This window comes from Myotis yumanensis, unplaced genomic scaffold, assembly GCF_028538775.1.
Source record: "Myotis yumanensis isolate MYYU_CA2020_CCGP unplaced genomic scaffold, mMyoYum1.0.hap1 SCAF_1, whole genome shotgun sequence".
NCBI lineage: Eukaryota > Metazoa > Chordata > Mammalia > Chiroptera > Vespertilionidae > Myotis > Myotis yumanensis.
The window spans coordinates 60,484,091-60,496,171 of NW_027223752.1; the positions used below are offsets into that span (position 1 = coordinate 60,484,091).

Genomic DNA, 12,081 nt, shown 5'->3' on the forward strand with positions numbered 1-12,081 from the left:
TGAATAAAAAAGATGTGGTATAAATATACAATGGAATATTAGCCAGTCCTAAAAATAATAAAATCTCCATTTGCAACAACATGAATGGACCTAGAGAGTATTATGCTAAGTGAAATAAGTCAAATAGAGAAAGACAAATACCATATGATTGCATTTATATGTGGAATCTAAAAAACAAAACAAACTAACAAAACAGAAACAAACTCATAGCTACAGAGAACAAATTGATGGTTGCCAGATGGAAGGAGGTTAGGATGATGGTTGAAAAAGGTGAAGAAATGAAGTAGTAAAAGTTTCCAGTCATAAAATTAATCATGGTGATGTACATTAGAGCTAAGGGAATATAGTCAATATTGCAATAAATATCTATGGTGTCAGGTGGGTGCTGTCAAAGCAAAAATGACAGTGGACAGAATTAGGAAAGTTTTCTTCAATGAAAGAAAATCCAGAATTCAGTCTGAACTCAACTCTACTGACATAAATAAAGGAAAAAATTTCAAGACCTGAGGTGGGGAATGGAGGGTAGTGATTCTGAGTTAGAGTAGAGGAATCCTAGTCATCTGTATTTGCGAATTGGCGTACCCAAAGGAAAAATAAACGTTCTCTTATCCTCATGACAAGAGGGAGCATTACAACTTGGGGCAAGGCCCCAACCCAAGTTAGAAACCCTCCATGAAGACTGGGCATAGGGGCCTATTTTCTTGATGATTATATTCAAAAGCTCTGGCTCTCCCATATCCCTGAGAAAGCCAGCCCTGGGGTGTAAAACTGGCAAGTGTCTTTTTAAAAGTTTACATCTTAAAAGAGAAAGAATTTACAATTCTAAGGTTTCCAAAGGAAATGCTCTAAGAAAAGGGAGGTTAGAGCCTCTGTTGTTAGGGCTCTGGATTCTGCAAGGACAAAGGTGAGGGGGAGAGCAGGGGCCAACAGGCAGAAAGAGGCCTAGAGTTGTGCCCAGCTGAGGGAAATCTTAAGGCCACTTTGGTTCATATTTAACACTAAAAGAAACAATTTAAAAATAAAAATATCAATATAAAATCAAATGTATAACCACAAGTAGAGATAACCTACCACATTGTGTTATCATCCAAGTGCAACAGTCAATTTATCACATAAAAACCAGGCATTCTTTTTCCTCCTGCCTGTCTGCCTTGCTTTCCCTCTTTAGACCAGCAGTTGGCAATCGAGTGCCCACAGCCAAACACAGTCCATAGTTTTTGTTTTTAAAATAAAGTTTTATCAGGATACGGCCATACCCATTTGTTTACTTAATGTCTTTGGCTGTTTTTGCACTAGGAGTGCTGAGTTGAGCAGTTATGACAGAGATTTTAGGACTCACAAAGCAGAAAATATTTATTATCTGGCTGTATATAGAAAAAAAATTTGCCGACTCCTGCTTTAGACTAGTTCCTAGAGTGACAGGAGCTTTGTCAAAACCGAGTTCTCAGATATATTATAGGACCCTAGTCACCTGCAGGTCACTTGATATCAATAAGTATCTAGAAATATCATCTGTTGTTCTTTACATATGTTAAAGGGTAAGAAAAATACAAGTGATAAAAACAAAGGAGGGGTGATTCTCCTCTTTTAAACTATCATACATTTACCATTTTTTTTCTGTATTAACGTGATTGTGCTTCTCAGAATACAAGAAATATAAAACTAAAGAAATCTGAATCAACACACAGAGATATTTTATAATAAATATCTTTCTTTTACTGGGATTATTTCCAGGTGTTTTTTAGAATTTATTTTTAATTTTATTTTAAGCATAGTTCTCTTTTGGCAGAACACTTCACTTACTTTAGAGTGTATTTTAATTGCACTCAAATTTTATAGAAGGTGTCCTGATGAATTATTATAGCCATTGACCTGGGACAGAGCAGATGGCCAATCACAGACTCCATTATGGCTACTCACTTACAAATAGGTTGCATCTAAAGGAGCAAGAGCCCTGCCAGTGGACGTGAGCAAGCAGAGGGATAATGACTACCAGTCAACGATGCAGTAATAGGGATTTTGAGGGAGGTTCACCTGGGTAAATTCTAAGTTCTTTTTCATATTGCGGCTAAGAATCTGTAAGTCTTTCTTATTTAACACTACAAGCCCGGTGCATGAAATTTGTGCTTGGAGGGGGGTGGTTCCCTCAGCCCGGCCTACACCCTCTCCAATTCAGGACGCCTTAGGGGATGTCCGGCTGGTCGGACATCCCTCTCGCAATCTGGGACCAATGGCTCCTAATGGCTCACCTGCCTGCCTGCCCGCCCCTAATGGCCTCTGCCTGCCTGCCTGATCACCCTTAACCCCTCTGCCTACCAGCCTGATAGCCCCTAACTGCCCTCCCGTGCTGGCCTGATCACTCCCAACTGTCTCTGCCTCGGCCCCTGCCACCGTGGCTTTGTCCGGTAGGAGGACTGGACAACCGGAAGATGTCTGGTTGACTCGGAATAATTAGCATGTTACTCTTTTATTAGTATAGATTAGGACATTCTGGTAAACTGAAAAAGTACACATTTTATCAGAAATTTTAAAGAAATTTACATATGCTATTTTAGAATTAGGACTGGTGTTTAAATGCTATGAATAGTAAACTTTGATGAAGAACACTGATTTTGGTTCAGTACACATCCATCAATAAGGTGTTTGAAAATGACTGATTATCTGGGCCACCATCTACACAGCTCATGTGAAAATATAATCAGATCATTAATATAAAAGAACAGCCCTCTACTATTCGTACATAAATAGTTTACATATTATATACACTATATATCTGAACAAAATGCAGTTACAAACTTAGACCAGGTTTCAAAAGGTAAAGGATAGGCAAGTATCAACCCAATTCTAAATCCTTACTGAAAGGTTATATGTCTGTATGGCTCATTTCTGTAGTGCCATATTTACTGTGGTGTTTGGGTTCTATGGGTGCTCAATAAATCTTGGTTTTACTGAATTAGCATCAATGATATCAATGTAGGCAGGAATGATATAGTCTAATGTTAGGGTTAAGGCATTATAAAGGCTCTAGATCAGTGGTTCTCAACCTTGGCTGCACATTAGAATCACCTGGGAATCTTTTTAAAATCCCAATTTCTGGGCCTCATCCTCCGGAAATTCTGTTTCTTTGTTACTAATGTTGTGGCCCCACCAAAGAGGTTCTGGGTTGGCAGGAAGTGCTCACTCTTACACCCCTGTCCTTGGTAGCTTGCTTGCCTGCTGCTGCCGTTGTGGCCCCACCCCATTACAAAGAAACAGAATTTCTGGAGGATGAGGCCCAGAAATCAGGATTTTAAAAAGATTCCCAGGTGATTCTAATGTGCAGCCAAGGTGGAGAACCACTGCTCTAGATGTATCCTGGACATTAATAAGCTTTATAACCTTGGATCATGCACTTCAATCATCAGGCTTTAACTTTCTCAGATATCAAACAAGGCACTGGTTCTCAAACTTCAGAGTGTATGAGAATTACTTGTAGGGTTTGTTAAAGCAAAGATCATTGGGCCCCACCCTCAGGTTTCTGATTCATTAGGTCTGGGGTAGGGTGGTCAATTTGCATTTCTAAGTTCTGAGGTGCTGTGAATGCTGGTAGTGCAGAGGCCACACTTTGAGAACAAAATAAAAGCCTGAGAAGATAGTGGTAGTGAATTACCACATCATTAATATTTCATAGCTGTAAAAGAGAGGGTTCACTAAAATGGCCCATGAAAATGTAATTGTCTTTTACATCAAAATTTCAATTAAATTAGGAGAAGAGCTATGAATGTGTGTGTTTTTAAGATCTCAACAGAGATTTTTGAGCACATAAATGTTCTATGATACTTACGTCATAGCTTGATAAATGGATTCAATCCCATAGCGCATGGCAAACTCATCGACTATTTCTTGGGAAGCATCATCAAAGAAAACCTTCCAGGCTTCATCCCCTTTGACCTCTGGGATTTTCACTGCACCATTAGATTTCACTTCAGTCAAGTAATGGAACAGATTCTAAAAGTAAGTGGTTTTCAATTGTTCAGTAATTCATTAGAGTAGGCCAAAAGTATTTAACTGTAACTTCCAGTAAATTATACTTGCATTGTGATCGCCTCTAATGTTTCATCAGTATCTGTACACAATAGGAATAGCTTGGATCTTAATTCTAACATCAAATTTATGCAAATTCTGATTATATTTCTCCCTGGGTCTATACAGAATCAATAATTAAAATGTTTCATACGTACCCAATTGTTTTAGAAGAAAGTAAAAGGTTTTACATGCAAACATTTCTAAATGCTAGAACATATTTTGCACTCATGGGCTCTGAGTAAATTTTAGAGCCCTGGTTGAATAATCTGATTTTGGCTGTGTTAATACAGAATCTAGGTATGTAAATGATACTAAAGGGCTTTTGCTGCAAAATGTTACAGAATCAGGGCAATGAACTGAGGTTGAAATGCATGTTTGAGAATTCTATCATAGGAAATCTCACTACATAGAATTCCTTCTGTTTCTAACAAGTTTAGAAACTGCTGCATGGATGTAGCCTGAAGGAGCCTTTCTTGGATTTTAGGTGTTTTTTTGTTTTGTTTTTTGTGTTGTTGTTTTTTTTGTTATTGTTCTTTTACCAGCAGGTAAGTCTCCAAAGAGCAAAGCATAATGCTGTCCCCCTGATCCAAATCTTCTCTGCCCACTTCTTAAGGCTCCCATCTTGCCAGTTCCAAGATATTTTTTTATTGGTCTGAAAACTTAACCACCTTTCTTGAAGGAATGATAACACTGGATGGATAGTAGTCAGGAAATTAAGCCTATGTCCTATATCTAATTACTGTTTAATAAATAAAAGATTTAATACTGTTCCTCATTACTTCTTTAGTAAATGGAGGTGCAAATAATGGCACATAAATATTTGTAGATATTTAGAAAAAATAATATGTGAAGATTCTCTCAGCTTGTTTTTCATCTTAGGGTACTTTCTCTTTACCTCTTTGGATATAGGGAAAGGTACATTCCTCAATTTCTCCTGGTATTTTTTTTTTATACACGGGACAAGTGTCATTTGTATCAGAGAATGGTTTTGTAACACCTCTACTAAGCTCTCTGATGCAAAGCATCCAATAGAAGCCCAAGATTATTTGTGTATCTACACCAAGACACAAAAAACTGGTGAGTCTGACTGTTAGAATCACATAGGGTGGTCTTTACTTCTCTTTAACCCAGCCAGGCCCTACCTTTTGGGTGGGTATGTTGTCTACTACTATGAGTGGGTAACTACATTCTGACACTCTCATACCCAGATATGTTTGTGGAAAGGGTAGATAAAATGCAGAGGGTCCAATATGTATGAAGCCCTTTGTTGTACTCAGAAAAAGGAAGAAAAAATTATTGCTTATTACACTGGCTCCCAAATCCTTTGGTACAACATCAGCATTTTATATTTCTATTTGTAAACAGTATTATTTATTAAACCTTCAATAAAACCTAAACACGAACTCAGAGTTCTCAAAAAACATTCATTAATTAGATCCTCTCTTCATTACTAGAGTACTACTATATCTTTTTATGCTCCCAAAATATTCACCATGACTTATTTATGCAATAAGTGCTTTTTAACATTCTTTGTTCTTCTTGCAAGAATGGCAATTTCATTTGGTCTATTAGTTCATTATCTCATTGACTTGTTTATTCATACCCATCACATGTGCTTGTTCTAAACTCCCATTAGAGGACACCCACCTGCATCCTTACTGCTAGAGTATAGAGCAGTGGTTCTCAATCTGTGGGTCGCAACCATCGGAAAACACATATAGCATACCAGATATTTACATTACAATTTATAACAGTAGCAAAATTACAGTTATGACGTAGCAACGAAAATAATTTTATGGTTGGGGGTCACCACAACATGAGGAACTGTATTAAAAGGTCGCGGCATTAGGAAGGTTGAGAACCACTGGATAGAGTAAGAACTCCAGAAACAATTCCACAAAGCTAACTCAATTATATATTTTAAACCAAAATTTTTATTGTATGATTCACAATTCAGACCAATTTCTTTTCTAGGATTTTTAGTAATACAATTCCAGTTTCTTACCTCATGTAAACATGTATATTGTATATGATATGGAGCAACCTTCTCCTCTCCTTTTATTTCCACATTGATTTTCAATCGAATGGCCCCAGATACAGCTGACTTATCTGTCCGTTTCTCTGACAAAGCAAAAAGGAATTGGTTGGTCACCTGTGATAATCCCATATTTCACATACAAGTTCTGAGAGGCTTAAAAGGGGCTTACCTTGCTAAAAGCCATTCTTCTAGATCAGGCTTGATTATCCCACCATAAAGATTTTGCTGAATACGACTTAAAGTAATGTGCCTATTGTGTCACTGTGATTGTCAAACTACATTATATACTTTATACAGAAAAGCTTAAGCAGATGACCTTGCCATTCTGAGATAAATGTCTGGGTACTTGGTTAGAATATCCACTAAAATTAAATTATTTGGCCAATTAAAAGCAATATAACTTAAACATAAAATTAACCAGGAAAGCAATTTATCTAAAAGCTTCTACTCTTTCTTTCTGTGCTTGAAAAGATGAGTCAAAGCTCTGGTTAACAAAAGAAGAATTATTGTTTCCTTTGTTAGTGATTCATCAAGACCTATAGTCTACCGCTTGTGCTTACTCATGAGTTTTGGATTGACTGTTTACTTGAATGGAATCAATATGTAGTTAATTCAATCAAGTAATGTGAATGTAAACACACACATATGTTCAATACTAATCAGCTTTGAGAGAAATAAAAAAGCACAGTCACAAATTTCCTAGAGTGTGAATGGAGGTAGGGGACCTACGTTTGTCACCCACTTCACAGATGAAACATAGAGAGGCAAGCTGACCCATTCATTGCACAAATGAAGTGTCCGGAGGGAGAGTGCCACAAAATAGTGGTGATTGGCTCTCTTTCTAAGTATCACTATTTTTAGTATCATAATTTAAATTATGAAATCTACTTTTTTTTTCCTTATGAAATATCTGCTGACTTTTTATTGTTAATATTTAATAGTCACTGTGTTGTGAAGATTCTTCCCTCAGGAATGTCAGAATCATGAGTGTTTCTCTTGCTGGCTGAGAGATTGTTGAGTCTCAACAAATATTAAAATAAAATTTAAAAAAAGTTCTCTGCTGGGGCCCAAAGAAATTCAACTCCCAAGGCATTTTTCTTTCTTTTTTTTTTGTCACAGAGCTCTTTCCATAGTGCCAGGGAAACACTACTGATCCTATAACTGTCATCATCCCAATGCATTAAAGGGGTACAGGTTCTGCTTGGATGCCCAGATTTTGGCCAAGTTCTCTTCAGCCTGGTGGAATGAATTCTAAGTGATAAGGAAGGAAGAACGTTATACAAAGAATGGAAATATGGTGCTTATGTGGATTGAACCACTGAAGGATTTTACACAAAGCTAAAACTTGTCCTCCACCCTCCTATTTTAAAGATTTATAAACCAGGAAAGAGGGCAAGAAGTACAAACTGAGGACGAGCAGGCAAAGCCTTCCATGCTGTGTAATATCATGTTTTCCTCTCCGTAGATGGAAGGGCCTTTTCAGCATGAGAGCTGGGTAGCTGACTTTACTAACAGCACATTCAAATTCCTTGGCAAATAATATATCCATGTAGCTTTTGTCAAAAAACAATTTGAAAAATTTCTGTTCTGAATTCTAACTGCCTCAATTCAAAGATATGCTAACTTATTACAGGAAAATGTCCAAGTATAAGCAAACCTCTTCAATTAAAACACAATATGTGAGTATTGCACAGAGTTAATGGCCTGAAGTTTACCCTGGCCTAACCTCTCTATTTTTATTTATAAAGCTAATTTATAGTATAAATAAGATGTGGGAAGATGATGATTATAACTGAAGTAAAAATTTTATGCCAGTAATGTGGATGCACCACACCAATTTCCTTTAAGGAAGACTCCTTTAAAATAGTTTTTTGATAATTAATTCTGAGTGTAGTTTGAATTTTGTGTGCGGATAAGTTATATATTGCTCCTTTTTAAAATTATTATATAATTTAAAGTTTTATTAATTCTATGACCTTATCTCTCTATTAGTCAAATATTATATTACTTGAAGTATGCACATTTTTAAAAACCCAGAAGCACTCTTCAATTTTCTAAAATATATTGATATCCTAAATGGAAACTCTTTGTAATCTTGGAACTGTGTAACCCCTTCTTTGATTCACCACCAGCCCTTAATAATTTAATTAAAACATTTAAGATGACATGATTAAGAAATTTTGGATCATGTCCTTTACAGAAACTGAGGTGATCCATATTTTTTACTACTATTAAGTCAGTACTGAAGATTCTAGACTATTATTCAATTATAGTAAAAGTAAAATTAAAAGTTATCTTTATTTAATTATTGGTTTCATAATAAAATTTCAATTAACAGCCATGCCAATTAAACATATTCTCAATATTGTCATTATTAGAGTAAGCATAAGTTCACAGATGTACTTGGCTTTGTCAGCTAAAGATGACATTTATATCACCATTTGAAAATTAACTAAAATACACATTTCCTTTATCGCCAAAATTCATTAAGAGACCAAAAGGAAATAATTCAAACAGTATCAAGTCATAGGTTGATTATTAGTTTTTATTACATTTGGAAAAGGTTTTTGGAGCTACATTTTTCTGATTTAAAAATTAAGAATGGGCTAATATTTTTCTCCTAAAATACATCTAGTTGATTCGTTGACTTTCCTCTTTTCATCTCAAACTTACCAATGTCTTCCTATAATACTGAACTTGAATAAATAATTATCCCATTTTGTTTTTAATGAAACTAGACCACATAAAGTCCAACAGAATTTTCTAGAAAGGCATTTTTGTCTATATGGTAATAGAATATATTCCACAGATATTCTGGAAATTTATTTAACTTTTTATCAGATACGCACCTAAGTTGTACCAGACATCCATTTCTCCACTCAGGGTCCTCACTTCGACAATGGTTTGTCCCAGAAAATCATCGGATTCCTTTTTGAAGTGTTGCTTGACTCTGGATTTGATATCATCATCTTCATCCCACACTCTGACTTTGATTCGATCTGTGGAGTTATGGCACTCACTGAAAATAAATGTGGGTAGGTTAACAACCACTGATAACCGCTCTAAATGGCATTTGATGTTAGCAACTTATTTTAAGTCTGTATAACCCAGGAAGGCATAATATACTACATAATAAATTATATTTACCACTGACCCATTCAATCCATGGCATATTGTAGGTATCAGAGGTATTGAAGAAAGTTGTATTAGTTAAATAATGTCAAGTAGAGAAAAATCCTATGCCATCCCATATATTTCCTTTAACTAAACTAGATATAATTAAATTTGGGTCAGAAATATTTGTTTGGGGTATTTTGACTTATTTCTTATTCACAACAGTTGTCTACAACAACATATTTATGCTAAAAAAATTCTGCATCATAAATATAAAACTAATTTTATTGCAATGGGTGTTGTAAAAGCAGACATCACATAATCCACTTGGTACACTAAAAATCTTAGTAAGCATACAATATATTGTTAATCAAGTAGACTTACAACAACATCCTTTTGTTTTTAACAATAAGCTGCACATTTTAGTTTATTCATCATTTCCAGGATTCTTTCTCTCTATGTTGCTGATACAAACTACTTAATATTGGCCATACATATTACAGTCTTTATTAATACTATGGCTTTTGTATATACTGTTCCTTATGCTTTTCTGCCTGCTAACTAATCATTCTTTAAGTATCAACTAGTCACCTGCTCTTTATAACTCTTTCTATAGCTTTTAGAGCCAGTTTGGATGATCAATCCTGAATCCAAATTTACTCTGTACATGCATTCACTTTAGCACAGGGGTCTTTAACTGGGGGTTATTGGCTGAGTTCTGAGCATCACTGAAGTTGGATTTAAGAATTAATAAAACAATTATGAATATAGGCACCAGACCATAGCAGTATTATCAGTATCTGTGAGATATTTCTCACCATTAAAGCCACAGTTATTTACATATAACATTACATGTGTTACAGAATTTAAACTATTGTTTATAACCATCTTTACTGTACTAAAGCTAAATCAACACAATTTGTTTGATTTTAATTCTATGTATTTTATCTTACGAATCTAAAAATAAATTTTGAAAAAAAAGTGTTTATAGTCTTCACCAGCTTGCCAATGGGCTCATGGTACATAAATTATTTAACGACTTCTGACAGTATACTCTCTCTCCCATTAACCTATGAGGCAAAATAATATAGCATATACAAGAATGAGATTTGAGGTCTGACATGTCAATGTGCAAAACTGTAGCACCCTATTTCTGCTTAATGTAAGAGTTTTCAACACAGAACATTCTGCCAATTTCTGGGACATTTTGGTCTCTTCAACAAACCTTTAAGGGCAGTCTTGGCACTCAATGGACTAGATAAGGGATTAAGACACCCTACCGTCAACGGACAGTTCACATGATTTAAAATGACCCAAAGGCATTGATGAAAATGCAAAACCCAAACCTCAGTTTGGAACTTAACTCTTTATATATAAAAACACCAACTCTTTTGTATGTTTTACATGATACTAAAATTTTCTGGCAAACAGCTAGTACATAAAAACACTAGTAAGTAATTGTTATTATTCAGACCTTTACCAAGAGTTGTTTTCTATTTTGAGAAATTACATTACCAATGTCAAAACCACTCAAAATATTTGAATCAAAATATTTGCATCAAAAAAGGTGCACTTGAGATGACCACAGTCATGCTAATTCTACTTATAGATGAAAGTATGTTGTTTACTAACCTATAGGTTAGTTGTGTCTACCTTTACATACTTAAAGACATGTTAGGTCAATGGAACAGAATAGAGAGCCCAGAAATAAACACATATCTGTATGGTCAACTAATAGTTGAGAAATGAGGCAAAAAACATACAATGGATAAAGATATTCTATTCAATAAATGGTGCTGGGAATATTGGACAGATCCATGCAAAAAATGAAATTAGACAATCTTCTTACACCAAATACAAGTATAAACTAAAAATAGATTAAAGACTTAAAAGTTAGACTTGAAACCCTAAAAATTCTTAAAAAAATAAAAACATATACAGTGAAACCTCAAATATTTCTCATAGCAATATTATTTTCTGATCTATTTCCTTGGGCAAGGGAAACAAAAGAAAAAATAGACAAATGGGACTACATCAAACTAAAAAGTTTTTGCACAGCAAAGAAAACCATCAACAAAATGAAAAGATAACCCACTGAATGGGAGAACATATTTGCCAATGATACATCTGATAAGGGGCTAATTTCCATAATTTATAAGGAACTTACATAACTCAACACCAAAAAAACAAACGATCTAATTAAAAGAATGGGCAGAAGATCAGAGTAGACACTTCTCCAAAGAGTGCATACAGATGGCCAATAGATATATGAAAAGATGCTCAACATCACTAATCATCAGAAAAATGCAAATTAAATCCACAATGAGGTATCATCTCACACCTGCTGGAATGGTATCTCTATATATAAAAGGCTAATATGCTAAGTGTCTGTCTGACCGGTAGCTATGACGTGCATTGACCACCAGAGGGGCAGACACTTGATGCAGGAGCTGCCGTGATGCGCACTGGCCATTTACAGAGAAACGGCACCGCGGACCTGGTGCCCACAAAGCAACACTCGGTTTCCTGCAAGTGGGACACAGGCACCGCCACCACTCTGGAGTGACATCCCACCAAATTGCAACTGACTCTGCTGAGACCCCCTGGTGCAAAATGTGGCCCACAGCCCAGCCCAGCCCAGCCCAGAAACAGTGGCGGTGGGCGCTGGGTAAATAATTTTAGCTAAATAAATACACAAACAGTAATCTGTATAAAATAGTAATAACAAATATATATATATATATATATATATATATATATAGTATCAACTCTCCCTCTCTGTATATAATTCATTATGTATGTATGTTATATAGCAAGAGGGGACAGAGATAGTACTATCTTTCTTTCCAAGTGTCTATGAGAAG

At 35.5% G+C, this 12,081-nt stretch overlaps 1 protein-coding gene across 1 annotated transcript in view; it reads right to left on the reverse strand.

Annotated features, from left to right (window-relative positions):
- Window positions 1–12,081, reverse strand: part of UNC13C (unc-13 homolog C) — a 525,683-nt gene that overhangs the window by 230,307 nt on the left and 283,295 nt on the right. Inside the window, exons 11-13 of the mRNA XM_070422420.1 lie at window positions 8,953–9,122; window positions 6,071–6,186; window positions 3,824–3,987 (exon numbers count right to left, since the gene is read on the reverse strand). Of these exons, the coding sequence (XP_070278521.1) occupies window positions 3,824–3,987; window positions 6,071–6,186; window positions 8,953–9,122 (450 nt within the window). The remainder of the gene's footprint in view (window positions 1–3,823; window positions 3,988–6,070; window positions 6,187–8,952; window positions 9,123–12,081) is intronic.